The sequence below is a fragment of the Seriola dumerili genome, unplaced genomic scaffold (assembly GCF_002260705.1).
Source record: "Seriola dumerili isolate Sdu_G_001 unplaced genomic scaffold, Sdu_1.0 BDQW01000219.1, whole genome shotgun sequence".
Taxonomy (NCBI): Eukaryota; Metazoa; Chordata; class Actinopteri; order Carangiformes; family Carangidae; genus Seriola; species Seriola dumerili.
Window position 1 is genome coordinate 507939 of NW_019174474.1, and position 25263 is coordinate 533201.

The window sequence follows — 25263 nt, forward strand, 5'->3', positions numbered from 1 at the left end:
CTGTGTGCTCACAGCATGTACATTTGCATTTTAACCACCTTGTAAGTTGTAAACGGTAAAAAAACAAAACAAAAAAACACAGTGATGACCAAAACATCATTTGATGTCTACATGTTGTTTACACTATTTGTCGATTAAAACAATGTTTATTAAGTATTATTTATCATTTGTAACACAGATACTAATTTGTATGATTTTTACATTAAAAAAAGAAATCAAATTTTTTCCCTGGCTGGATCTATAGTTTGCTTTTCATTATGAATAACCACGTTTATTCTATGGATGTAAAGTTCATTTTTTTGTCCAAAATGAATAATAGGCCTGACCTTTTTTATAAAAACTCATGTGTATGAAAGTACAGTGAGTTCAAGCAAGCTCAGGTTCTCTATAATGAATGTTATAAAACAGTTGTTGGTGCAAGTGTATACTTACATTTTATACAAAAATCACATTTCGAAACCTACATTTTCCAAAATGTGCACATATTCTAGATTTCTAATTCCATTACGCAGATGCTGTTTTGTAAACAGTGAAAAAAAGTAAAAAGTTCTAGCAAATGTTGTAGTATGTGTACTGCTGCTGACAGGTGAGACAAATGTGACTGGCAGCAGTGCAGAACAACTACAGGAGCTTTCTGAATGGTGTCTACAGATAACAAGACCCTTGTTCATGAGCTCCATACATGTATAGGTCAACAGTTGTGGCTCATGTTACAAGTGAGGTGAGAGAGAGCTTCAGTTCAGATGGAGACAGGGCAGATAATCATGCGATCCTCCAGCATCACGCTCAGCACCAGGAAGATAAAGTAGAGCAGGAACATGGTGGAGCCCAGCGCCTTATTCATCTTCCACTTACAGGATGCTATGGAGATGATGACGAAGAGGAGCATGAGGAAGAGGAGCACAATGGCACAGAAGAGCCCATTGCTGCTGACGGCCACTGGAGCTAGACCGTGGGTGGATGAGTACAGGAGCCACGGGACTGGCAGACTGACAGAGTGAGAGACACAGAAACATGAGAAAAATAGCAGTTAACTACCATCATTTCTTCTTGAATTGTGACTCATTAGGCTGTTGGAGCTCACCCCACAGTGATGTCAAAGATGTTACTGCCCACAGAGCTGGACACAGCCATGTCCCCGAGGCCTTTACGTGCCACAATCACACTGGTTATAAGGTCAGGGATGGATGTCCCTGCGGCCAAGATTGTAAGGCCCATAATCTCTTCAGAGATGCCGATGGTCTCACCCACCTACAAGGTCAAACCACAATTAAGTGTTTTCACTTCTTATGTATGAATTCAGGGAGGTTTTTTAAAGTCTTATTTTCAGCTTCTCATTATGGGGAATGTGGTCCTTCATAAACATGGAACAGTTTTGGTTATTATATATACACACATAAATAATGAGTGTTATTGAGAAATACTCAAATTTAAAAATCTTAATCACAATGTACTTATGTGAACTACGCCACCTGGTCACACAAATGTGTGAAAGCTGCGTTTCAAATCTCATCTTGAGATGTTACTAAGTAACTGACCTGATGGGCCCACCACACCATGAGGTAGGAGAAGATAGCAATCCACAGAATAGAGCCCAGAAAGGTGGCCACAAAGAATTTTCTGGATTTCTGTTATGTGGGTGATGTAAGAGCAAAACACAGTGTTCAGACATTTGGGACATCACATCTGATCTCAGAAATGTGTCTGTATCTCACCTGGTTACGAACATCAGGAACTGTGAGCCACAGAGGGAAGACTATGGGCAGCAGGACGAGGTACGTGGCTTGTTTACGGGGTGTGTCAGGCCACTCTAAAGACAGAGGCTCATCCTCTTTCTCCTCTTCTTCCTCATCTTCATCATCATCATCATCCTCATCTTCACTGGACTCATCGCTGTCCTCATCGCTGGAGTCTTCATCACTGTCAGAGTCTTCTGAGCCCCCTGATCCATCCTCCCCCGCTGGCACATCGTCCTGAAGTGTTGGGGAAAGACATCACGATGGAAGTCAGCAGAAGCAAAAGAGGCCTAAAGAGGCCATTTGCCAAAAGTTGTAGCTCTGTACTTTGACTCTTACATAAACAGGTATTAAAGACTGACTTCTGGGCTTTTTGATAACCACCAGGGCATGGTTGGAGAGTACCTTCTTATCCTCTGGCTGCTCCTTCTTCTCCGTCCCTGTCGCTGCAGCGGCCTCTGGCTCTTTAGTCTGCTCAGTTTTTTCCCCACCATCTGCAAAAGGAATCCCAAACATTCTGCGCATTTCCCTCATGCCTCTGACTCATTCAGCTATTTAAAAGAATTCCCTAACTAAGACTGTAGGACTGGTTATATTGAGAAATGCAGTCAATGTGATGTTAGGACTGACATGATATATGAGGTCATTGTCATGTCTTCACAGGTGTATGTTTGGGGATTTTATTACATGCTCCTGTAGGCACTTTGTCTAGTCTTTAGTACTCTGAATATGTTGTTTTTATATAGTATATTGTACCTGTGTACAATTTAATGTAGTCTTTATGTGTTATTTACACATCCTGCATACACTTCATATTTTACTACCCACCTACAGTATGCTGCCAGGCAGCATAAAAGGATGCTAAAGACACATTTTCCCAGAGGGGATATCTTCTGGAAGAAGATACCGGAGCCTCTAAGCCTGCTCCACCAGACTGGGCATCAGCTTTATCCGTCAGGCTGTCAGGATGCCTCCAAAATGTCTGGACTGTAACTTACATGTCCAACAGCTCCAGCCAGAACTTGTATACAAACATATACAAACACGCCCACGTCCATACTCAGCACAAGCCACTTTGTACAGAATACTACTTAAAACTGCAGCTAATTACTCATCCTGTGCAGGACATATTACTTACACATCTTTTACACCACTATTTGCACTATATTTATTACTATATTACTATGTTTGTTGTTGAGCTGTGCTTGGTTATTGTCCCCCCAGCCCCCAGCTTGATTTATAAATATCTAAATTCTTAGTATTTTTTTTTTTTCATATTTTTTATCCTAATAACACCGAGGTCTGGGAGAAACAGCATTTCACTCCTCGTATGTCCTGTACATATGGCAGAATTGACCTGACTCAGACTCATGCATGGTTTATTGAGAAACAGTGCTTTGTAAGCAAGTAGCTTTCAGGGTCTCTTCATGAGCAGACTCTGAAAGCTTAATGAAAGGCATCTGATCAGTGGCTGACCATCGTATCCTTCCATGTTACCTTCGCTTTTGTCTTGAGTTTTTCTCTCTGCCTTCCGGCTAGCCACATTATTCAGAGTCTCAGCCTTATCCTTAAATTTCCCTACAAACAATCAAACAAGCAAAAACAAACTCAGAATGCTGCGGTGGATTACTCAATCATGTGATAACAATTAGTATAATTTCTCAGTGATATATAGAGGGCAAAGAATCAGTCACAGCAATCATGAATTAAGCACAGAGCAAAATAAAGGCAACACAACATCAAAAACAACACCAGCAGCGTAATCCTTAGCTCAGCACAGAGCAATGTCATGGAGGGAAAAACGAGCTCATCAAAGGAATTGCACAAGAGGCACTGCACAGTACAAGACAAGACGGGAAAACTCATTATATTGTACGTGAATTCCACTGCTACGTTGGTCATTAGAAACAGCAATTTGTTTCCAATGGACGTATAAAGATAGAAAAAATGCATTTACAGTTTTTTTTTATCCAATATCCTCAATTAAATACACCCACACCGAGCAAGCAGAATTAAAAGCAGAGGTTTATACACATAAGTGTGGAGGTAGAAACTGCAAACATCTATTTTCCATATTACATTCAAAGCATTTCAACCTTTTAAAGCTAGTTTTTCTGTGCTCATATCCCCCAAATATGAGAAACATATTTGGTTAATGAAATCATGTTTGTGTCCTTTGGCAGCATGTTATTATTTAGATAAGTTAAGTAAGTCACAGATATTTATAATGTTGCTTTGATGCATCTCCGTGTCACTAGTAATCTAAGATAAAGGAAGTGGGTTGAAGCAGGATCTGCTAGTTGTGATCCAGATTGTGTGGACTCATTCAGAAGCTGATTATTGTACTCAAGTAGTGGAGTGTTTGTTGCCCCAAGGCCCGAGAGATGAGAAAATCAGGAGCCAGGGCCACAGATACAAAAATTAGAAGATACAGAACCATGGCCAGACAACGGGAAAATGTGAACATTGCTGTAATTTAACATTGCTGATCCTAGTGATGTTATGATCATCATGGCATGATACACTGTAAAGCAAACACTGCTAATCTATCAGGAGGAAAAAATCTGTGGGAAAGCTGTACAGAACCCATCCATGACCATATTGTTTAACTAGCAATAATTACATCTTCTTACTTCTCTGTATGCTAAGTAAAAAAAATTAATCACTTCTAGGAATGCCTTTGAATTATATTATAATAGAAATTAATTTCATTATATATATAAAAAATGTGTTCAACCATGGCTATGTTGACTTAGATCATAGCTTAGTGTGTCTTGAGAATCTTTTTTATATTTCACTGTGGGCCTCCAAATGGATCCCTCCATAGGCTGAGATAGGTATTTATCTGCTTAGTTTCAATCTGGACTTAGCGCTGCATTCATTTGGGACACTTTGCTAATCCATTTTACTATGAGAAGTACATAGTCCCCAGACACTCATTGTGAAAACAGTTTTAAAGACGCACGGTTATCAATCCTCAGGCTTGTTATCACAGTGATATGGTACTCACCCTCTCCCAGAGGGTCTAACGTATGGATCATGAGCTGGAAGATGGTGTTTCTCATGGTGCTGTTGTGTAAAGAAGCTGAACTTCCCCCTCGCTGAAGGGATGGCTTTAACTGGGGAGAAAGATGGCTGAGGTCACAACAGCTATACTCACAACAACAGACAGTGACACATCACTGTAAGACATTCATGTCAGAGTGGAGGCCAGCCTTGTATTTTTTTCTTTCTAGACAAGTGCATTTACATGCGCCAACATTTGAAGGGAGGCTTGTTAGCATGATGTTCTATAAATAGGAAAGTAGAAAGCTTAATAATATGTAAAATAGCAAGTAGATGAATGTTTAAATTTTTTTTCTTTCTTTTGTAGTTGACTAGTTGGTTAATTGATTTTTTACCTTTAACAGATTCTTGTCCTCTGGAGCAGGAGGAGCATTATCTTCATCGTCCCCACTTGTCTGCGTGCAACAATGTTTTTTCAGTGATAATCATTCATTGGTTGAGATAGACCAAAGTTATTTAATTTTGGCAAAGCTTAAATATCAGTATAAATTGTATGTTAGTGTTATATGACAGAAAAAAAGTATGTAGTGTGTCCTGAAATTACTGCTCACCTCATTAAAAAAAACTTGTATGTGCTCATGTATGATGTGAAGCAGTATTTTCACCAGATGTAATAATTGCATTTGCTCCTCGGGAACTTCAGCTGCAGCAGTATATCCAGCTCAACAAAAGCCCTGAGTGTGCACAAATACTGTAGCTGTACTTTGTGTAAATTAAGCCTCAATCACACTTACCAGGGTTACACACAGTATATGTTGATGCTACAGTGTCTACAGAGCTGTGGCTCCTCAAGGGATTAGTTTGCTGCAGCTGATCAGCTTTGGTTCACCAAGGCCTTTGCTAGTGTCATTTCGCTCTTTTGATATGATTTGCATATAACTCCACAGGTGGGAACAGAGATGTTGAGTGATGAGTAATGTGGCTTTTCTCTCTCAGTAATAAACCACACTGTTTGTGATGAGCATGACAGAATGAGAGACAAAATTATGCACAAGTTTCACATTTGAGCATATGGATCTTTTGTATTGAGTGCCAAGTTATGTGGTAGTATTGTTTTTAAGTGCCATAGCTTTATTCTCATTTACATACTACATACTGTGTAAACACCTAATAACGTGGTAGACATGAAAGATTAGAAATACCAGAGTATAGATCTATAATATATAAGGTCATTTTTATCACAGTAGTGCTTACCGTTTCAGGTTCCTCCACAGCAATGACTTTAACAATATTCTTGTGTTTGTAGAGTTGGGTCTTGACGGCCTGCTCTATTTGCACATTAAACTTCATGAAGATCACATAGACAGTGTAACCAGCCACCAGCATCATGCTCTCCCACCACATTATGACATTATCCAGGAAGAAGATGATGAGCAGGATGAGGTCAAATATGTAGAAGGATACATCTCTGAAAAGTGGCCACCAGGTCAGATGAAGTACCTCCCGGGAAAACACTGCGCACATTCCAATTACAAACAAAATGTTGAAAACTGCTGAACCAACTATTGTACCAATGCCCACATTGCTGTGGGCGATGAAGACCCCTATCAAGGAGGTAAAAAGCTCGGGGGCAGAACCTCCGGCAGCCATGAAGGTGGCTCCGGCCACGTCATCAGAGATGGCTAACTTGTCCGTGATTACTCCCAGGGCAGGAACAAAGAACTCATCACAGACAATTGCAAGTGACACAAACATGTATATCATCCCAAAAATGTGGAGGATCACCCATCCTCGTCTGCGGTCTTCAACAGAAAAGATATCTTCAGGGTATTCACCCTTAACATGTGGAGCCTCACCAGGAGAAGCTGGAGTGATGGTAGTTACAGGAGGAGTTGGAGCTGGTGTTGGTGTCTCCTGTGGAGGCTCAGGGGCCACGTAGATGCAATGCACAATAGTCCGGTTTGTGGTTGGCAATGGTGGAGATTCAGTGGGGGTGGATGCTTTCAAATCTGAAGTTGTATCCAGATGACTTACCGCATGCATCTCAGGTGTTGTTTGATCTGTGGCCTCTAATTCATGTCCTGCAGTGAGAGGCTCCTCAAGCCCTTGAGTCTCCACTGTAGCCTCTTCAACCCCATCTGTTGAACCCTCCACAAAATCCTCTCCAATCTGAGGCATTGGCAAAGGCTCATACAGTCTGGCACTGATGGTCAGCTGGTAGAGGGTACAGAGGAAAACCCCAGAGAGGAGAAACAGGACCCGGCTCAGCTGCAGTCTCTTCCTTCTTGTACAGTACATTTTGCTCTATCTTGAATTACACTGCATAAATTTGGTTTTGGCTTTGGTAGAGGAGAAGTCCTGCTCTCTCCCCAGCAGACCATGGGATGACAGAGTCTAATACTTCAGTGGTGTGATTCATGTCACATCCTCAGCTCCTTGGAAAACCCAACCTATTGTAAATGAAAAGAAGCATCAGCGATAAAATGACATTTAGACAGCAGGTGGCACACCTGTTGAAAACATCTGAACTGTTACAATACACTTCATACATAACTTACTGTCATGGCATTATTGATAAGCCCATTGAGAATCTGTTGTGACTACTCTCTTTACACATGGGTTGTTATTTGAGAAAGTGAATAATTTGAGTGACAGAAAAGAGAAACACAAACACCAAGCAAACGTAAAATATAAATGCAATGAGAAACAAATGGATGATAGCTAAAATAAATATAAAATGTCAAAGGATACAGGGTTGGCTAATTTCCTTATCAACTGCAAAGAGAACAGACAAAAAGAATGCATTTTTCTCACGAATGCAAACTTACCACAGAATGATTATTCTAAATCAGGGGTGCAAAAATCTCCAAAAGCAGATTTCCACAGCTGGATATTGTGGCACAAGTAAAAGTCCAAACTGTTGCCAGTGGCCAAAGGGTTATGTAGGACGCAGGACAAGTCTTCACAATGGATCAGCATAATACCTAATACCTGAAGTCTTCTAAGAGGATTATGTGCATTGTCTCACTCTCACTTTATCATGAGCCTAGCATAGTAATATTTAACTGAAAGCAAAATTAAAAATTGTGCTTTAGTCTAATATAGCATTAGACTAAAGCACAATATTTTATTGCATAACTTTGTTTTTGTTGCATAACTTTAGCATAAAAATTATTTCATAGAGTCGGGCACTAAAATCTGAGACAAACAATCATAATCTGAACTTGAATAGCTAACCTTAAAATCCAGTCGAAAACGTACAATGTGCAAAAGTCAATCGAATTATTGTCGAAATTTTACTTGCAGATTTTTGATTTGTATTTGATTATGTAAATCACCATGTAAAATATGTATCACATAGGAACTATTTATTTAGTACAAAGTTTTCACCCGGACGGACATGGTGGTGCACATTGCAAATCATGGCATGAGCAAAAATTAAAAGGTTCTTTAGGAAAGTTTTTCTTTCTCTAATGACAGTTTATCATCGGCTTTACGAAAAGCTAAGTGAGCAGTACTGCTAGCCAGACAACAGCTTTAAGAAGTGATTATTAATGGTACGTGTTAGCTTTGGACATCTTAAATTGTTGCTGTTGGGTCTTAAAGAACTTCAGTGTAAAACTTAAACTCTCAAATTCTGGCACTGACACATTTTTCATGTTTACATTTGCATTTGGACTTGTCCTGTCGTGTAGCGAGCAACTTTGATGCCACAGAACTTATCTTTTTTTCTTTTTTTTAGATTAGTTAATTCTATGATAATTGTTTCATCAGAGAACCAGCTTCCACATTGCAATACCTTGGATACCCTGGACGTGCTTTCGTGAGCTGAGCTCAACCTGTAACCCCACGAAATAATGTAGTTAAACTTTGGTTTATGTCACTACCCATACTTACTACCGTATACTGCTTACTACTTTGCCGGAGATAACATTTGTGGCTGGCGTTACAGCAAAATCTGTTTTATTACACTCCTTGCACTTCTGCAGGTGGTTTTTGGATTGGAAAAGGCTAAAAATATTAATATTCCACCCTTTAAATCTAACATTATTTACTACATCTGCTATCATATTACCACAGGGAAATCCACATCTTGAGGGGTCAGCAGTGCTTAGTTACGGTTACTGAGCTATGATTGGACAATCACTGTTCGGGAGAGGGATGTAGCTTTGGAAGAAGTACTTCATTTAGATTGTACAAATAAGTTGTAAAGCTACTCCAACCTTTCTTGTCCCGTAATAATCACACCGTCTAAAAAAAATTCCATATGTTCCATATCATTTTATTTTTCAAATTAATAATATTTACATGTTTGGTGAAAAATATACTTCTAAATTATGACACCTTGCAGCTCCAGATGGTAAATCTGGTGATTTATACATAAAGGCTGATATACGATATTAAGAATTGATGAAAGTACTAAAAAATATAACTGAAAATAACAACAATAATATTGTAAACAATACAATACAACTAAATGTAATATAAACAGAAATATAAAGCTTTATACTTACACTGTGATGTCAGATACTCATGCATTTTGTTATATGGGGTTATGTTTATTTACAGTATGTATCTCTCTGTTTTTGTCCTGCAGGTGGTGCTGGTAAGCTGTATTGGTACACATCACACAGAACAAGGGCCACAGAACATCCTAAATCAGATGTCCACTGCATCACTATTACAATATAAAAAATAGTAAAAAGCAGAGTGCTTATATTATACATTAAACAATTAATATCTCTCTACATGCATACATGCATGTCATACATGAAATGCAGATGTTGTCTATATAATTCATTTTTACATAATTTAATACACAGACCATTAGCAAGATCAAATATGATCTTTTTCATTTTGTTCTTCTTGGCTTTCATTAAGCAATAACATTATTTAGATATTAGGCACAATATATGTGTACATACTGTGGAGAAAGAGAAAAATTGGATTATCAAAAATAATATATATATGGATGTGTGTATGTATATGTTTAAATATATATATATATATATACACATACAGGAAACAAAATTCAGCAAGTGATTTTTAAGGTTTTTTTTTTTTTAAAAGACTATATTTTTGATGTAAAAAAATGTGGGTAAATATTACATAAAATCTTATGGTGAGTCAGATTATTTAAAATAGAAAGTAGAAGGGTGAAAATGACCAAATATGTCTCTACCTATACATTTCAAGCCTTTCCACTTAAATCACAGATCAGATTTTGGGAGTAGGCAATGCCGCAGCAGGTTTATGAGGGGAGGAGAGATAATAGCTCTGCATGGAGCCCAGTAAGTTATCTTCTCTTTACTGGTGAAACAATACAAATGTTTCTGCAGCCTGTGGGCACATTGCATCCTGTGTCCAGTGACCAGCTGACTCACATCAAGCAATCCTATTTGTTAACCCTGAATGTTACAATGTAATATACAGTAGATGCAGAAGTAGGTTTTAATGTGTTTGGATATTGCTTGTGTTTGGATATTGCTGTAAATGTCGGCATTTAAGTAGATATACTTTGGTCTTTGCCTGTGCAAATCAAGGAGTAATTGTCAAAAAAGAGAAAACATATACATAAGCATACAAAAGCATAAGCAATTTCACGAGCATATATAAACATATACAAAAACTTTATGCCCTTTTGCCCACCCAGGCAAGTTAATGTTGTGCTACTGCACCATCACACGAAGCAGGAGGAAGAGAAAGTAGAGCAGGAGCATGATAAAACCCAGCAGCTTATTCATCTTCCACTTACAGGATGCAATGATGATGACAAAGAGGAGCATGAGGAAGAGGAGCACGACGGCTAAAAGGAGCCCATTGCTACTGACAGCCACTGGAGCCGAACTGTGAAAGGATGAGTACAGAAGCCATGGGACTGGCATGCTTTTGAAAGGGAATGGAGCAAGAAACACCCAGAGAGAGAGAGAGAGAGAGAGAGAGAGAGAATGAGAGAGAGAGAGAGAGAGAGAGAGAGATGAAGAAACCTGTCAACTGTATGTTAATCAGCATTTCTTTTTCAGCCATGATACATCAGGCTATAGAAACTCACCCCACAGTGATGTCAAAGATGTTACTGCCCACACAGCTTGATACGGCCATGTCTCCCTGACCTTTACGTGCAACAAACACACTGGTAATGAGATCAGGGATGGATATCTCTGCAGCCAGGATGGTCATAATTTGATGTGAGATGCCGACGGTCTCACCTATCTACAAGAGTGAACAAGCATTCAGACTGAATAGAGAATCACTGTTGTTTTTTGCTATTTGACTGATTCACAATCCAAACCTAATGTGAGTTTCAATACACAGTCACTGTTTCAGGAAGAATTTTAACAGAATAAAAAAAAAACCTTCATTTGATATCAAAATAGATGGATTTAATTTAATGGATTTAAAAAAACTTTGGTATCAGGATTTACTGACCCGATAGGCCCACCACACAATGAGGTAGGAGAAGACAACAATCCACAGAATACAGCCCAGGAAGGTGACCACAAAGAATTTTCTGGATTGCTGTTGGACAAAAGCAAAAACACACAGTTGAGGCATTGTATGCACAGCTGATCTCAGAATTGTGTCTGTATCTCACCCGTTTGCGGACATCAGGAACTGTGAGCCACAGAGGGAAGACTATAGGTAGAAGGAAGAGGTAGATGGCTTGTTTACATCGTGTGTCAGGCCACTCTAAAGACAGGGGCTTATCCTTTTTCTCTTCTTCTTCCTCCTCGTCTTTGTTCTCACAATCATTTTTACTGGACTCATCACTGTCTTTATTGTTTTCTTCTTTATCACTGTCAGATTCTTCCGGGCCCCCTGACCCATCCTCTCCTGCAGGTGTGTCCACCTAGGAACAGACAGATTTGGTGTGCTGATCATGACTAGTTATAGTAAAATAGTAGTAGTAGCAGGATTCATTTGCTGTGGCTGAACAGCTTTTGTTCCTCAAAGCCTTTACTAGTATGACACTTGCAAATTTTGCATATGAAGTCACAGTATATGTTGTATATCAGTGTTGTAGAATGCAACTGATTTGGTCAACTTTGTTAAAATGGCTGAAAACCATTCAATAGTGACTTTAATATTTCTCCCACACTTGAAAAAAGAAAAACAAATATGGTCATGTTTTTTCACAGTAGTGCTTACCTTTTCAGGTTCCTCCACAGCAATGACTTTAACAATATTCTTGTGTTTGTAGAGTAGGGTCTTGACGGCCTGCTCTATTTGCACATTAAACCTCATGAAAATCACATAGACAGTATAACCAGCCACCAGCATCATGCTCTCCCACCACATTATGACATTATCCAGGAAGAAGATGATGAGCAGGATGAGGTCAAATATGTAGAAGGATACATCTCTGAAAAGTGGCCACCAGGTCAGATGAAGTACCTCTTGAGAAAACAATGCACACATTCCAATTACAAACAAAATGTTGAAAATTGCAGAACCTACTATTGTGTCAATGCCCACATTGCTGTGGGCGATGAAGACCCCTATGAGGTAGGCAAAAAACTTAGGGGTGGATCTTCCGGCAGCCATGAAGGTGGCTCCTGTCACATCGTCAGAGATGCCTAACTTCTCCGTGATTACTTCCAGCGCAGGAACAAAGAACTCATCACACACAATTGCAAGTGACACAAACATATATATCATCCCAAAAATGTGGAGGATCACCCATCCTCGTCTGCGGTCTTCAACAGAAAAGATATCTTCAGGGTATTCACCCCTTTCACCTGGAAGTAGTGGAGATTCAGTCGGGGTGGATGCTTTAAAATCTGAAGTTGTATTCAAATGATTTACCATATGCATCTCCGGTGTGATTTGATCTGTGGGCTCTAATTCATGTGCTGCAGTTAGAGGTTCCTCAAGCCCTTGAGTCTCCACTGTAACCTCCCGAATCCCTTCTGTTGAATCCTCTCCAAAATCATCTCCACTCTGAGACACTGGCAAAGGCTCATAGAGTCTGGCACTGATGGTCAGCTGGTAGAGGAAAACCCCAGAGAGCAGAAGCAGAACCTGGCTCAGCTGCAGTCTCTTCCCTGTTGCACAATTCATTTTATCCTACAGAAGCACTTGTATTATCTACAAAAAACAAAACTGCATGAGTGGACAATGGTGAAGTCCAGCTTTCTCATAGCAGACCATGGAGTGAAAGAAACTTCAGCAGCATGATCTGTGTCACATCCTTCGATCACTAGATCGATCTCATCCAACTAAATGAGAAGCAAATCTGAGGTGAAAGATCAATTGAGATAAAATTATATGTAGACAGCAGGTGGAGCAATTCAGTTCTATTAAGACAATGCATTACAATACCAACAAACAAAACTATGCATTTTTAATCACAGATGCAGGCTTACCAAAAATATCAAAAAGCAGAGTTGTGGTTGTTGGTTGGAAAAGTCTTCATCATAGTTTGAGTCTTAAGAGGATTATGACAGTGGCTCATTCTTATACATAGCAGCCTAGTAGTCATACTACAGTATTTACTTACCAGCCATAAACACGCAATAACAGTGTGAGCTGTCTTACCTTTAAATAGGAGCTACTTCCTCGACCAGTGTCTTTGCAAAACTACCTATCCAGTTATTTAAATCCAGCGCTCCAACCGGATCGATAGATGCAAAAAGGTAAATTGTGCACTTTAGGGACAAAAGATTTTCTTCTTGGGAGGAAAATTTTCCACGCATCACTTTTTCAAGTCGTGAGGTTATGGCACAAAACAACTCATCTTTGTTTTCTTACCAGTCCGTTTGAACTGACATCTAAACTTTAGCCTTATATTTATAACGTGCATGAGTAAATAGCCGTGTCGTTGAAATCATTTATGATTTTCCCTGCCAATTTTTTATGTACATCTTTCAGAACAAAAACATGAAAATTTCCTCACTTAGGAACTATGTGGTAACATACACTGGTTTCACACGGACGGAAGTAGTGGTGCACACTACAACACAAACAGTGGATGGCGAGTGAAACATTGAATGGTACGTATCGAAATCTATTTATTTATTTATTTATTCAATTATATATTGACATTGTAAGTATTCACGTTGTGGATAACTATCTTATTACATTCGTGAAATAGTAACCTGGACGTTTCTTCAGTTGGGTCTTCCGGCGTTGTGCTGCAGAATGCTACCGTAATTTAGCCAACATTAGCTAACAGTCCTCTGCTGTGACAAGTTATTTCCTCTGTAGTTTTAACGTCGTGAAATCTTTGTTGTTTGATGTAGACTAACTCCAGTGTATTCCACGATACTGGAACTGACATTAATGCAGCTACTGCAGCGAAATAACTGACGTATGCTCTTTTTTTAACATGACCTCCATAGACAGTAGGAGAAGCTATTACATACCAAGTATGTGCTGGTGTTCTCTCAAAAGTCATCTTCTGCTTTTTTTTTTCCTTCAGCGGGAGCACGCTGGAGGGTACTTTAAGTCCACTGCATTATTGTGAGTCTATATAAGCAGCGAGCCATGCCTACCGTGGTCTTAATGGACGTGTCACTGTCCATGACACGGCCAGTGTCACTGGATGGCAGCGAGGAGTTTCAGAGGAAGAACCTGGCTGTCCACGGACTCAACATGTTGTTTGAACACATGGCCTCAAACTACCGCTTGGAGTTCACGGCTCTCATGGCCTTTTCTTCCCTCTGGGAGCTCTTGGTGCCTTTCACCAGAGATTACAATGCATTACAGGTAAAGTGCTCCAAATGATAAGTCTTAAGGAAAAGTCAGAGCATGTTTCCCTTGTCTGAGTGTTGCCTGAGTTTGACCTCAAAAAAGAAAGACTTAGGGGAAGAGTTTTGAGGGTTTATTTCATAAACATTTTTTTATTTGTGAAAAGATGATTTCTCGTCAATCACGATCAGATCAACAAGTCAGTACTTCAATTTGGCTGGTTTATTCCTGCACAAATCACAGATCTGGTGCAGGGTACACCAAGTCTCTCTCTGGGTAACAAAGGTTTGACTGCTTATATAGCATTTTGCACTTGAGGAATGTGAGTAACCGCTGTTAGACCTAGAGACCTTCACATCTGTGTAGCCTCATAGCTGTCACTTTTATTACTTCCAACCCTTCAGGGGGTCCATGATTAAAGTCTCTAACAGATGTAGATACAACAACAGGCAACAATATCACATTAAAGTTGAGACGTGTAGTGAATACTTTTGGTGTCCTGCCAAAGTTATATACATGCAAAACAATTCGTACCTTACACTTTGCAGGAGGCTCTGAGCAGCCTGGAAGACTATGACAAGACCTGTGTGGAGTCGGCTCTTAATGGAGTTAGTAACGTTGTACAACAGGAGTGGGGCAGTGCCTGTCCCTGTCAGGTATGTTGGCAAGCCCACTGTATAATATCCGCACACTTCTGAATTTATTCTTGATTAAATGAAGCTGGTGTGCAGTCAAATGGTGATTTCAGCTCTCTGTACATGTTTGCTACATGGTTACATAGTGTTATATACCTTCCTTTTATGTCCTACAGGTGATGCTAGTTACTGATGGATCTCTGGGTATTGGGAAGGGTTCTCTACGCCACTCTCTCCAAACACTGAAGCAGCGTGGGGATGACAAGAAGTTCCCACTCCCTTTCCCTTTCCCTACCAAACTGTACATCATGTGTATAGCCAATGCGGAGGAGGTACTGATTCACCCTTTTTTTGGATGCCAGTTCAACATTTTGTTTCCATTTACTTTCATCTTTATCCAAACTTGTAGAAGGCAAGTTTTTACCAGTTGAGGCAGCTGGCCAAAATAAAGCCAATTCTTTCAAAGCAGCACTTTGAGCCAGTAATCCACGCCTTTGTCACCACACGGCTGGATTACTGCAGTGCACTTTATGTGGGGGTTAGTGGGTCCTCCATCAACCGTCTCCAGATGGTACAAAATGCTGCTGCACATCTTTTAACTGGTTGCCCATACATTTTAGGATTCATTTTAAAATTCTTTTATTTGCTTTTAAATCTCTCATTGGTCTCACCCCTCCCTACCTCTCTGAATTGCTGCACCCATATTCACCCACCTGCTCTCTCAGGTCAGCTGATCAGCTGCTCCTGAGGGTGCCAAAAACGAAGCGCAAGCTCAGAGGGGACTGTGCTTTCGCTGTGGCAGCCCCTAAAATGTGGAACGATCTGTCTCTGCACATTAGACAGGCGTCTTCCTTGTCTGTTTTTAAATCCCTTCTTAAGACCCATCTCTTTTCCATGGCCTTTGACACCCTGTCAGATGTGATTTTATTTTATTGTTTTATCTTATTTTATGTTATTTTATTGTTTTCTCTTATTATATATCTATTTTTATTGATGTTTTATGTCTTTTAATTCATCTTGTGTTTTATAATTTTATCATGTACAGCACTTCTGGTACCTTCTGGTTGTTTTTTAAAGTGCTTTATAAATAAAGCTGGATTGGATTGGATTGGAAACTTAGCCAGTGTAATACTGAGAAGGAAATTTAATCAGAAACATGCAACCAGAAGTAGCTGCTGATGTACAGGATCTAAGGTGATGACCTCTACTGGCCTTTATATCTTAGATATTGCTGAGGGAGTCTTAGGATGCCAGGAAAGCAGTTTGACAGTTGTTTCAACTTGCCTTTTTGAGCCAAGAGACTAGGAATTCAGAGATCCATAGTGATGAGTATTCATGACTGTGTTCATAAAATTTCAATGACTAATATTACAGTGACTTGTGACTATAGTGGTTATGGGTCATTTGGAATTGTTCATGTCCCATTCCCTGAATTGAGATGCAAGTGTTATCTTCAAAAGACGTGAATGTCTGCACATCCTACTACAGTTCTCTGAGAGAGTTGTTTGTTGATTGTAAATAATAATATGTGTCAGTATAGGGTTTGCATGATGAAGTACTTAAGGTGACTTAATCATTAAAGCAGCGAGTAAACAGCTGAAGCCAATAAACCTAAACTGAGTGGAATATGCAGTCTCACCTCACGCAAGCCATTTGTTTCAAGTTCCATCAGTTTTCTCTAATTTGCATCTAACTTGTGTATAATATTGACATCTTGCAATATGTTTGTTAGCTGGAACAAAATGCGACCCACTGTCTTGTGTAATTGCAGTTACAGATGACAGATGCCATGGACAACTTGGAGGAACTACTTCGTCTCAGTGGAGGGGACGGACAGATCTTCACTATGGAGGGACCACTTTGCATGAAGAGTGTACAGGCAATGTTTGGGTAAGACTATTCCTGGTGAAATAAACTACTTTTTCATCATTTTTTATATGTTTGCTAAGGCACCTTTTGTACCATTTTACACTTTTTTTTTTACTTTTCATGTCTCCAGGAGGCTGATTGATTACGCATACTCTCCTTTCCATGCGGTCCTACACTGTGGGAACCTGTCCTCAGACGTTCAGGTGTTCCCTCGACCTGAGCCTATCGTGGTGGATGAAGAAGTGGAGCCCATGCCACGAACAGTCAATACAGGTATCCAGCTAGCTTTGAATTTATTGATTTAAAGTTTAATTTAAACTTTGTTTTCTTCCAACAAATCTTCATTCTGTTATGCATGTTTCAGATTTGGAAATTGTGGGCTTCATTGAAATCGCTGATATTTCCAGTCCTCCTGTGATATCCAGACACTTGGTACTGCCTATTGCTGTAAACAAAGGTAACAGTTTAATTTTTTTGTTGTGTTGTTTTTTAAAGAAAAACTAAACATTCATAGACAAAACAGTTATACGTCATGCCTCATGGCTGATTTTCACAGAAAACATTCAGAGTTTCTTTAATGGAGCAGATCATGTTAAACAGTTCAGATTGTAATTTCAGTAATAGGAATTAAAAAGAACAATGAGGAGAAAATGTAAACAAGCTGCATGAAATTTGATTAAATCAATTTAAAAAAAACCTTATAAGTAGTTAAAGCTGTTTTTGAAGCAAATAATATTTTAAAACCCAGTTTTTGCACAGATGATTGAGTTTTTCTAAAGTTCACCTTCCATATTTAACGTAAACACACAATTTTACTTTATATACCAAAATGAATGAGCTCAGTATACCACGTCACCTTTTATGGTATTATCAACTTATTTTGTTTGTACTTGATTTCAGAGGTGGATGAAGTTGGCACAGGAGCCACAGATGAGCTTGAGGAGGAACCCTCTGCCAGTCAGATGGCAGGCAAAAGTCCAAATTTTTGTGTGCTTTTACATGGCAGTCTGAAAGTTGAAGGAATGGTGGCACTGGTCCAGCTAGGGTGAGAATCAACAGAGTTGATTATATGTAATTTATTTGAAAGAATTTAGTGAATTTAAATATTAAGACACCTGCATAGCAAAATGAGTTTATACATTTTATGAACAAATAACTTAAATATGGTTTGCTTTTTTTCTCAGGCCAGAGTGGTACGGCATGCTGTACTCCCAAGCAGACAGTAAGAAGAAATCAAATCTGATGATGTCTCTGTTTGAGCCTGGTTCAGAGCCTCTGCCTTGGCTGGGCAAGATCTCACATTTGGGACCAATCTCAGGTAACCTGCTGCAGACTTGTCAGACAAGCAAACGGCAAGTTTTCTGCATATATACAGCAAACTTATAGATTCTCCTTAGCTTACTGTTTACAAACTATCTGCTCATTCCTGAGGGCATCATTTTGAAGGAATGACATATTTGGGATATTGTGAAACTGCAGGTAAATGACAGTCTATTCCTAAAGAGCAAAGGCCTCTTTGTACTTGTATGTGTACATAATCAAGCAGTTAATTATTTACACAGATGTGTAACAAAGTTGCACTTCTCTGACTGTGATACCATAGAAATACTGATTTCACAAACATGTTTCATGACCTTTGTGGTATTTCAGAGGCTGCAGAGAATCCCTATGGAGAGGATGACAGTAAGAGTCCTTTTCCCGTGCAGCCACAGGTCAAACGAAGCTATGCCCAGAATGTGACTGTGTGGATAAAGGCCAGTGGACTACAGGTACAGTAAAATCACTGAAACAGGGCACTGTTGTTTGTTGAAGTCTTTGGACAAATGACAAAAATAAGATGAATTTAGTAGCTTTTAATTCTGCTGTCAGAATCAGACAAAATACCTCTCAGAAAATGAAAATGCCACCACAAAATTCAGGATGAGTTCAGTTGGTAGTTGTGTAGAGGCCATGAATTGTGTTCACTTAATGTATTGCAGCTAGGACATATTACAGTTTACAGCAATATTCACACATTCAATATAGAAATCAGCCTGGACAAGACAAATTAACTAACACATGAATTAAATGGATATAACATGAACATACTGAGATACTATTATTATTATAATTATCATTATTGTTGTTATTATTATTATTACACAGAGCTGGTATATATTACTAGTTACATAGTGTAGATATAATCATTCAGTTAATGGGCCTTTTTCACAGACATTTTGACTTGTCATCGTAGGAAAAGCACAGGTTATTAATAACATTTATGATGGCTCCATTCTATTCAAGGGCCCCACAAGGTATTTGCATGTATCATAAATTCAAGTACTTCAATGAATCAAAGAATGAGATATATTGTACTGTGCGCGGTACTTGTCACTGAAGATAACACGTTTAAATTTGAACTTGTCTTTTTGTCACAAATGAACTCTAGAGGTGCATAATAAGCAGCTTCTTGCATGAACCATGAACCAGATATTTCAGTCTTTCCTTCACCTTGGAACAATTTGATCAAATTGTATCACAAAGCTCTGGGCAGGCAAGTAAACCAACCTGGCTCCCATGCAGTGTGTAGAACTTACAGGCATTACCTCTTTGCACTGGACCTTTGGTAATGCTTACTGATGATGCGTTCATGTCACATCTGAGTTATCATAGTTTATCTGACTTGTAATTGACGCCTAACATTAGCCAGAATCTGGTGAAACATAATTACAACCAAGTTGTTGGACAAAGTCTTACATTTCAAATTCATAGTGTTTTAACTTTCACACAGTTAGCTCTGTAATCATACAACTGTTCTGATGACATGAACACTCACAAGTCATTAACATGGGAATCTCTCTCATCTCTACCATTTATCCCATATGATCTGAACATGTCATGAGTGTGTCGTTGGTGAGATATATTATTAGAGCCTTTACCATGTGTTTAGTTTGAAGGAGTACCTGAACAATTACTACTCAGTTTTGCAAACAAACAAACTCTTTGAGGGTCATTTGTGCTTGTTATTTAACAGACTGATGTTCAGAAGATTCTCAGGAATGCAAGAAAATTACCAGATAAAACTCAAACCTTCTATAAGGTAGGTTTGACTGAAAACTGCTCAGACTTGGAATTACAGCTGAACTATGATTTTTTTTTTTTTTTAATTTTTTTAATTTAAGTAACTGTTTTGTATTTTCATCTGTCAGGAGCTCAACCGTCTGCGCAAGGCTGCCTTGGCTTTCGGTTTCTGGGAGCTCCTGAAAGGAGTGGCCGATCTGCTGGAGAGAGAGTGCACTTTGTTGCCGGACTCGGCCCATCCTGATGCTGCGTTCCAGCTCTCCCATGCCGCACAGCAGCTCAAACTGGCCAGCACTGGTGATTCCCAGTATGCTGCTTTTGATCACAACATTGCCCCCATGCACACTGAGTTCTCAAGCTGAGCCACATCTGAATTGGTAAAAATGGACTAAAATATTGCAGCTTCAGCCTGTGCGGACCAATGTGAAGAAAGCACCTAGTGTGTGCTGGATGTTGTTTGAAGAATTCGTCAAAGGGTCAGCTTCAAGTTTATGGAAATGAGTCGCGATGGATAACTTAAAACTCCTCTGTGACACTGCCTAAACATGGCAAAACATACACGATGAGGTATTTGTAAAATGTTTGTGTGTACATATTTTTTTTTACATGTTACTTTGTAGGATCTTTTTACACAAATTGACCAGATGTAGATTCCATTTTTATTCAATGTCAAATAACTGCCAAATTTACAGGAAACCTGGGAAATGACTGTTTGCTTTCAAAATTTAGGTTACAAAATAATAAAACAGCAGTGTGAGGAAGGGATACAAACAAAACTTCTTCACAGCAGTTTATTGTTGAGCAGGAGGGACAGAAAACACTCTTTGTATTTAAGCAGTCACAAGTACAATTTTCCCTGAGGTTTGTGGGACGGTTTAGAAACGTGGAATAATAACAAATACAATATTTGTTGAGAATGTTGTTACTTTCTTCATTTATACAGAAATTACTGTGTATCAAATGACTATAGTATTTCCTGATCAGTGCTTGTTATGTAGTCAAGCAAAAATACCACTGCATTAAACAAACAAAAAACTCAACCTAGATTAAAAGGAAAAAGAAACACTGTATCACACCGGATCACATGATCTGTGACTGGTTATGGGTTAGTTTACTATTCTACAAAATTCACATAAGAGAATTCAATCACCGATAAGTGAGACTGTCTATGCAGTGATGAAATATTGCATCATCTTTAGGATTTTCATTTTGACCATAAAGGAAATCATTGAGAGCAAACAGGCTGTGGAAAAGAAAATATCTTCATAACATCACTGATTTGACTGGACCATGGTTTGTGAGGATCATATAAAAAAATCCTCCAGAAAATTAGCAGGCAGCAAAGGTGTTTGAGGATTGTTGTTGGTGCTGAATCTCAATTTGCTTTCCTCTTCTTGGTACGGAAACGCCTCTTCCTCTGCTTGTAAAGATGACGAAAGTTGATAAAAAGTCCTGAGGGGGGAGGGGGAACAAAAGGTTTATATCAGAACATAATATTTGTTGAGTGATTTTAATTACTCGTGTTTTATCTGGAGACTTACCCAGAAACATGAGAACAAGATAAATGTGCAGGATGTAAGAGAAGCTGATAGAGGTCCCGATAGCTTTCGGCAGAGGAATGCTGAAGAGTTTGGTTTCGTAAAAGATGGGAATGGATTGTATAACAGCAACAGCTACATGAGAGAGGGAGATGAGATAAATGTTAGTATTTGTATGCGGAGAATTGTAATTAGTGCGGAGAGACGTAAAGAAGCTCACCTTCAGCTAAAACACCTAGTGGGTACAGTGGTATCCAGATTGTGTACCGCAGCCACGTGAGGGTTTTCCACTCCGTATCAAAACAGCCCAGCATGTAAAATGGATACCTGAAATTGGCACATCATGTCAGTTTTGGGCGGGAAACACAAGTTGTGTTGCTCATCAGCTAACACGACAATGTAGCCTAAATGCCTGCTGGTATGTTGCACCCATCTGCAGCTTGGTAAAACCTAACCTCAAACTTTTGTGTGTAAAGATAAGTCTGGTTACACTTGATGTGATGATGCTGCACAGAGTGGATTTGTATAGTAACGCTTTTCTGAAAATATTCTTCTAGTGTCAACAGCCAATAATGGTTTTATTTTCAGACTTAAATGTTTGAGTGGAATCAGACTAAAAGGACAATAATTTGATATATTTATTGTTTTCTGGTGTGATTTGAAGAATATTGGTTGTATACAGATGATTGTGAGACTGACTTGAAAATAATCATCAGTTCTGGAGTTAATTTACATGACTGACCAATGACAATGCAGATGCATACTTACCTAAAAATCTCGATGGCACTCCACAGATAGAAAACAAAGAACACAACTGGCTGGTGGTGCATTTCCTCCAAACTACCAAAAATGATGAAGAGGATAAAATTCCTTCCAACCACCTAGTAAAAGAACAAAAGCCACAAAAGCATAATAAAGTAATAGTTACGCTAGAAATGTTGATAATCTGTGAAGCTGAAACCCATGAAGCCGAAACTCCGGCACAGGAGCATCCCATACCTGTATAAGTGTTGGAACAACAGCTGTTCTGACTACACCAAAAGCAGCGTTGAGGACCTCTACTGCTGCCAGGATCTGGCAGAAGAACATCACATCCGATATTGTGTGAAATGTGTCGTAGAGAGAATCTGAAATGAGAGTAGTGTTATAAAGGATTGGTCTTACCAGGTTTTTGTGAAGTAACTGAACAATGAAGGAAAAACAATGAGAGACTAAGCTACAGCAGAATTAAAATTTCTCACCTTGGCCGAAGATAAAGAGGCGCACAGTCATGTTGACAAAGATCCATGAAAAACCAAGAAACTGTACCAGGTTATATACAAACAAAAATCCTGTTTTCAGGCTGACAAACCCTGGAACATTTCAAAGAAAAAGAACAAAGTCATGATAAAAGACTGCTACCAAAAGGTGAAAATTAAAAAAATAACTTCTCATCAAAACCTGGGAACTAAATTGTTAGAGTTAAGATAAACAGACATACATTAAGATATACTTGAGTTTCAATTTAAGTTTTTTTTAAATTTGCAATACATTTAGAAACCACCAACTAAAATAGACATTTCATGGTGTCAAGATTAGTATTCACCTTCCTCTTTCTGCCTCAAAGCCTTCAGCTTGTTCCTTTTCTCCTCCTTTTCAAAGTAATAAAAAAAAAACACATTAATACAAATTTTCATATCAATGGTACAATCTTTACTCTGATATTAGGATCATTTTGACATTTTGTCAACGCTGTCAAATGCACATAAATCACGTGTGAAATGTCCCAGTGAGTTAAAGACACAACTTTAATCCCACCTTTTCTCGGATCTCCATCTCAGCATCTGACTCATCCAGCCAGCGGTCAAAGTCTGGTGCCAGGAAAACAGGTTTACGCTCCTGTATGGTGAGTCTCTCCCACCAGCCACGCTGCTCTTTCCGCACTGTGATATTTACCTGCCGTTGTGTGGACTTGTGGCTCACCTGGGCACACAGGTTTATTTGAGAATAGGTCAGCAAAACTAGAAAACATGAGTGTAGTGTATTATTCACTTAATTTCCTTATGTTACAACATTCTAAATTGTTGCATGTTCTTCTTCTATGTGTGTCTCATCCTAAAGTTCAAGAAGGGTGTCAACTAAGACTTTGTCAAAGGTTTCCTTGAACCATCCATTATAGGTTGAGGTTAAGGAATGTGCATTAAAGGGCAAAACTGTTTATACATCAGGTTTCTGTTAAATACGGTACGAGAGACTCAGGATGTGGGGGTCCTTGCTGGCCCAACAGGCCAAAGACTAAAAGCCACAGTCCAGATGTGGTCAATCAGTGGGTGAAGGCTCCCCTATTGAAAGAAGGGTAAATCCCAAAGGAGGGTTGAGACCTATAAGTAGAGGGGTTTTGGAGACGTTGGAGGGGAGAGCTCACATTGGCAGAGATGCTCCAGGATTCTGCATTTTTTGACACTGTTTCTTTCTTGTAAATAAACTTCTTTTTGATTGCAAGTAAAGATGTGTCAGCGGTGATCACTTCTTCACATCAGCACCTCAAGATACCACATGAGTAAGAAAGATCAGTAGATCTCTATGACCAGTTTTAAAATGGGCACATACCTCTGGCTTCACTGGTGAAAGAAACTCCAAGCGGAACTCATATTCATTTTGTCCTTTTGCACCATGGCCCCGGGCTACACACAAAATGCCATATGCAGTGTCACAGATGATACATTTTTAACATATATACTTAGTCAAATGCAAATGAAATGTTTGTTACCTCTAAACTGAAGGACGCTTTCCTGTACATGGACATCTATATTCTGCAAAAAGAAACAGAGGCAAATGATGAGCTTACTTACTTAAGTTAGAATTTGAGCATCATACTTCCGCTGCACAAAAGCTTTCGATCAAAAGAGCCGTTTCACACAGTCTCCACCCTGAATCATATCTTGTTCATGTCACTGTGTGCTGTATAATTAACAGTACAGCAATGTACAGTGCTCTAAAAAACAAACTACATGACGCCTTTGGGTGAAGCAACACCTGCCTCTCACCCTCTCTAACCCCACCTGTTTGACTGAGTACACACACGCGCGCGTGCACACACACACGCACGCGCACGCACACACACACACGCACGCGCACGCACACACACACACACACACACACACACACACACTTATATCACACGCCACTAATTCGGGGCATCACTGAACTGGTTTGGTGGGATCAAACTTGTAAGACAAGGCCTTAGCAGAGGGCTTTGTAAAGATCAACTATCACCTAAAAGGATCTCTATATTTATCATCCAACATGCAAATCGTACAGCTACCCAGCGGTGTGGCATTTACAGGAACATGCAGCCTTCATTTGCATAGTTTAATATTTGCCCTTAGAGGCATAAAATACAGCTGTAGCCGGTCTCGATGAAAGCAATTTTCGTATTTAAAGTGAGTGCACACAGTTACCAAACAGGGTCCTGTCCTGTACACCCCATTTAGCTGCTCACCTGAGCGTCTGTCAGCTCCACTCGCAGGTAAATTTCTTCATGGCGTTGAGCCCAGTAAACGAGAGGTGTGAGTGTCATTGTTGCGTTTTTATTTTGTTAAAGAGCTTCGTTTCGATCACAATCAATGAAGCCTCCTCGCTTCATGCTAACTGACTGACCTGGAAGTCTTCAGCAGATACCCAGAATGTTCTGTGAACGCGCTCGCTCACCAACCGTCAGCGTAGCGACGTGCTCGCACTTGGGACAGA

General features: G+C 39.4%; 4 protein-coding genes across 6 annotated transcripts; 1 reads left to right on the forward strand and 3 right to left on the reverse strand.

The window, feature by feature from the left end:
- Positions 1-713: 713 nt before the first annotated feature.
- Positions 714-7695, reverse strand: LOC111228457 (sodium/potassium/calcium exchanger 1-like). 2 transcript variants are annotated; one of them, XM_022754339.1, is made up of 10 exons: positions 7571-7695; positions 5997-7192; positions 5138-5197; positions 4747-4855; positions 3234-3314; positions 2142-2230; positions 1716-1973; positions 1539-1628; positions 1085-1251; positions 714-989 (listed from the first exon to the last, which is right to left on the reverse strand). In XM_022754339.1, exons 2-10 carry the CDS (start codon positions 7038-7040, stop codon positions 740-742), a joined length of 2148 nt encoding a protein of 715 aa, XP_022610060.1. In that variant the 5' UTR covers positions 7041-7192; positions 7571-7695; the 3' UTR covers positions 714-739. The 2 variants fall into 2 exon arrangements, with proteins under 2 accessions (XP_022610060.1, XP_022610061.1); XM_022754340.1 differs by lacking the exon at positions 3234-3314.
- A 2716-nt stretch (positions 7696-10411) lies between these two features.
- On the reverse strand, positions 10412-12803 carry LOC111228622 (sodium/potassium/calcium exchanger 1-like). The gene is made up of 5 exons (XM_022754615.1): positions 11892-12803; positions 11338-11592; positions 11172-11261; positions 10795-10955; positions 10412-10628 (listed from the first exon to the last, which is right to left on the reverse strand). Exons 1-5 carry the CDS (start codon positions 12801-12803, stop codon positions 10412-10414), a joined length of 1635 nt encoding a protein of 544 aa, XP_022610336.1.
- Positions 12804-13666: 863 nt separating this feature from the next.
- Positions 13667-20914, forward strand: ints14 (integrator complex subunit 14). The gene is made up of 12 exons (XM_022754341.1): positions 13667-13735; positions 14164-14450; positions 14981-15088; positions 15244-15399; positions 16839-16957; positions 17067-17209; positions 17301-17393; positions 17837-17981; positions 18121-18254; positions 18587-18705; positions 19950-20015; positions 20125-20914. Exons 2-12 carry the CDS (start codon positions 14229-14231, stop codon positions 20356-20358), a joined length of 1539 nt encoding a protein of 512 aa, XP_022610062.1. The 5' UTR covers positions 13667-13735; positions 14164-14228; the 3' UTR covers positions 20359-20914.
- Positions 20915-21019: 105 nt separating this feature from the next.
- LOC111228459 (very-long-chain (3R)-3-hydroxyacyl-CoA dehydratase-like) lies at positions 21020-25184 on the reverse strand. Of its 2 annotated transcripts, XM_022754342.1 has the most exons (11): positions 25016-25184; positions 24284-24326; positions 24124-24197; positions 23332-23496; positions 23120-23165; positions 22776-22886; positions 22534-22661; positions 22303-22415; positions 21755-21861; positions 21538-21669; positions 21020-21448 (listed from the first exon to the last, which is right to left on the reverse strand). In XM_022754342.1, the coding sequence occupies exons 1-11, from the start codon at positions 25091-25093 to the stop codon at positions 21372-21374; spliced, it is 1074 nt and encodes a 357-aa protein (XP_022610063.1). In that variant the 5' UTR covers positions 25094-25184; the 3' UTR covers positions 21020-21371. The 2 variants fall into 2 exon arrangements, with proteins under 2 accessions (XP_022610063.1, XP_022610064.1); XM_022754343.1 differs by lacking the exons at positions 24284-24326; positions 25016-25184 and adding an exon at positions 24366-24381.
- Positions 25185-25263: the final 79 nt, after the last annotated feature.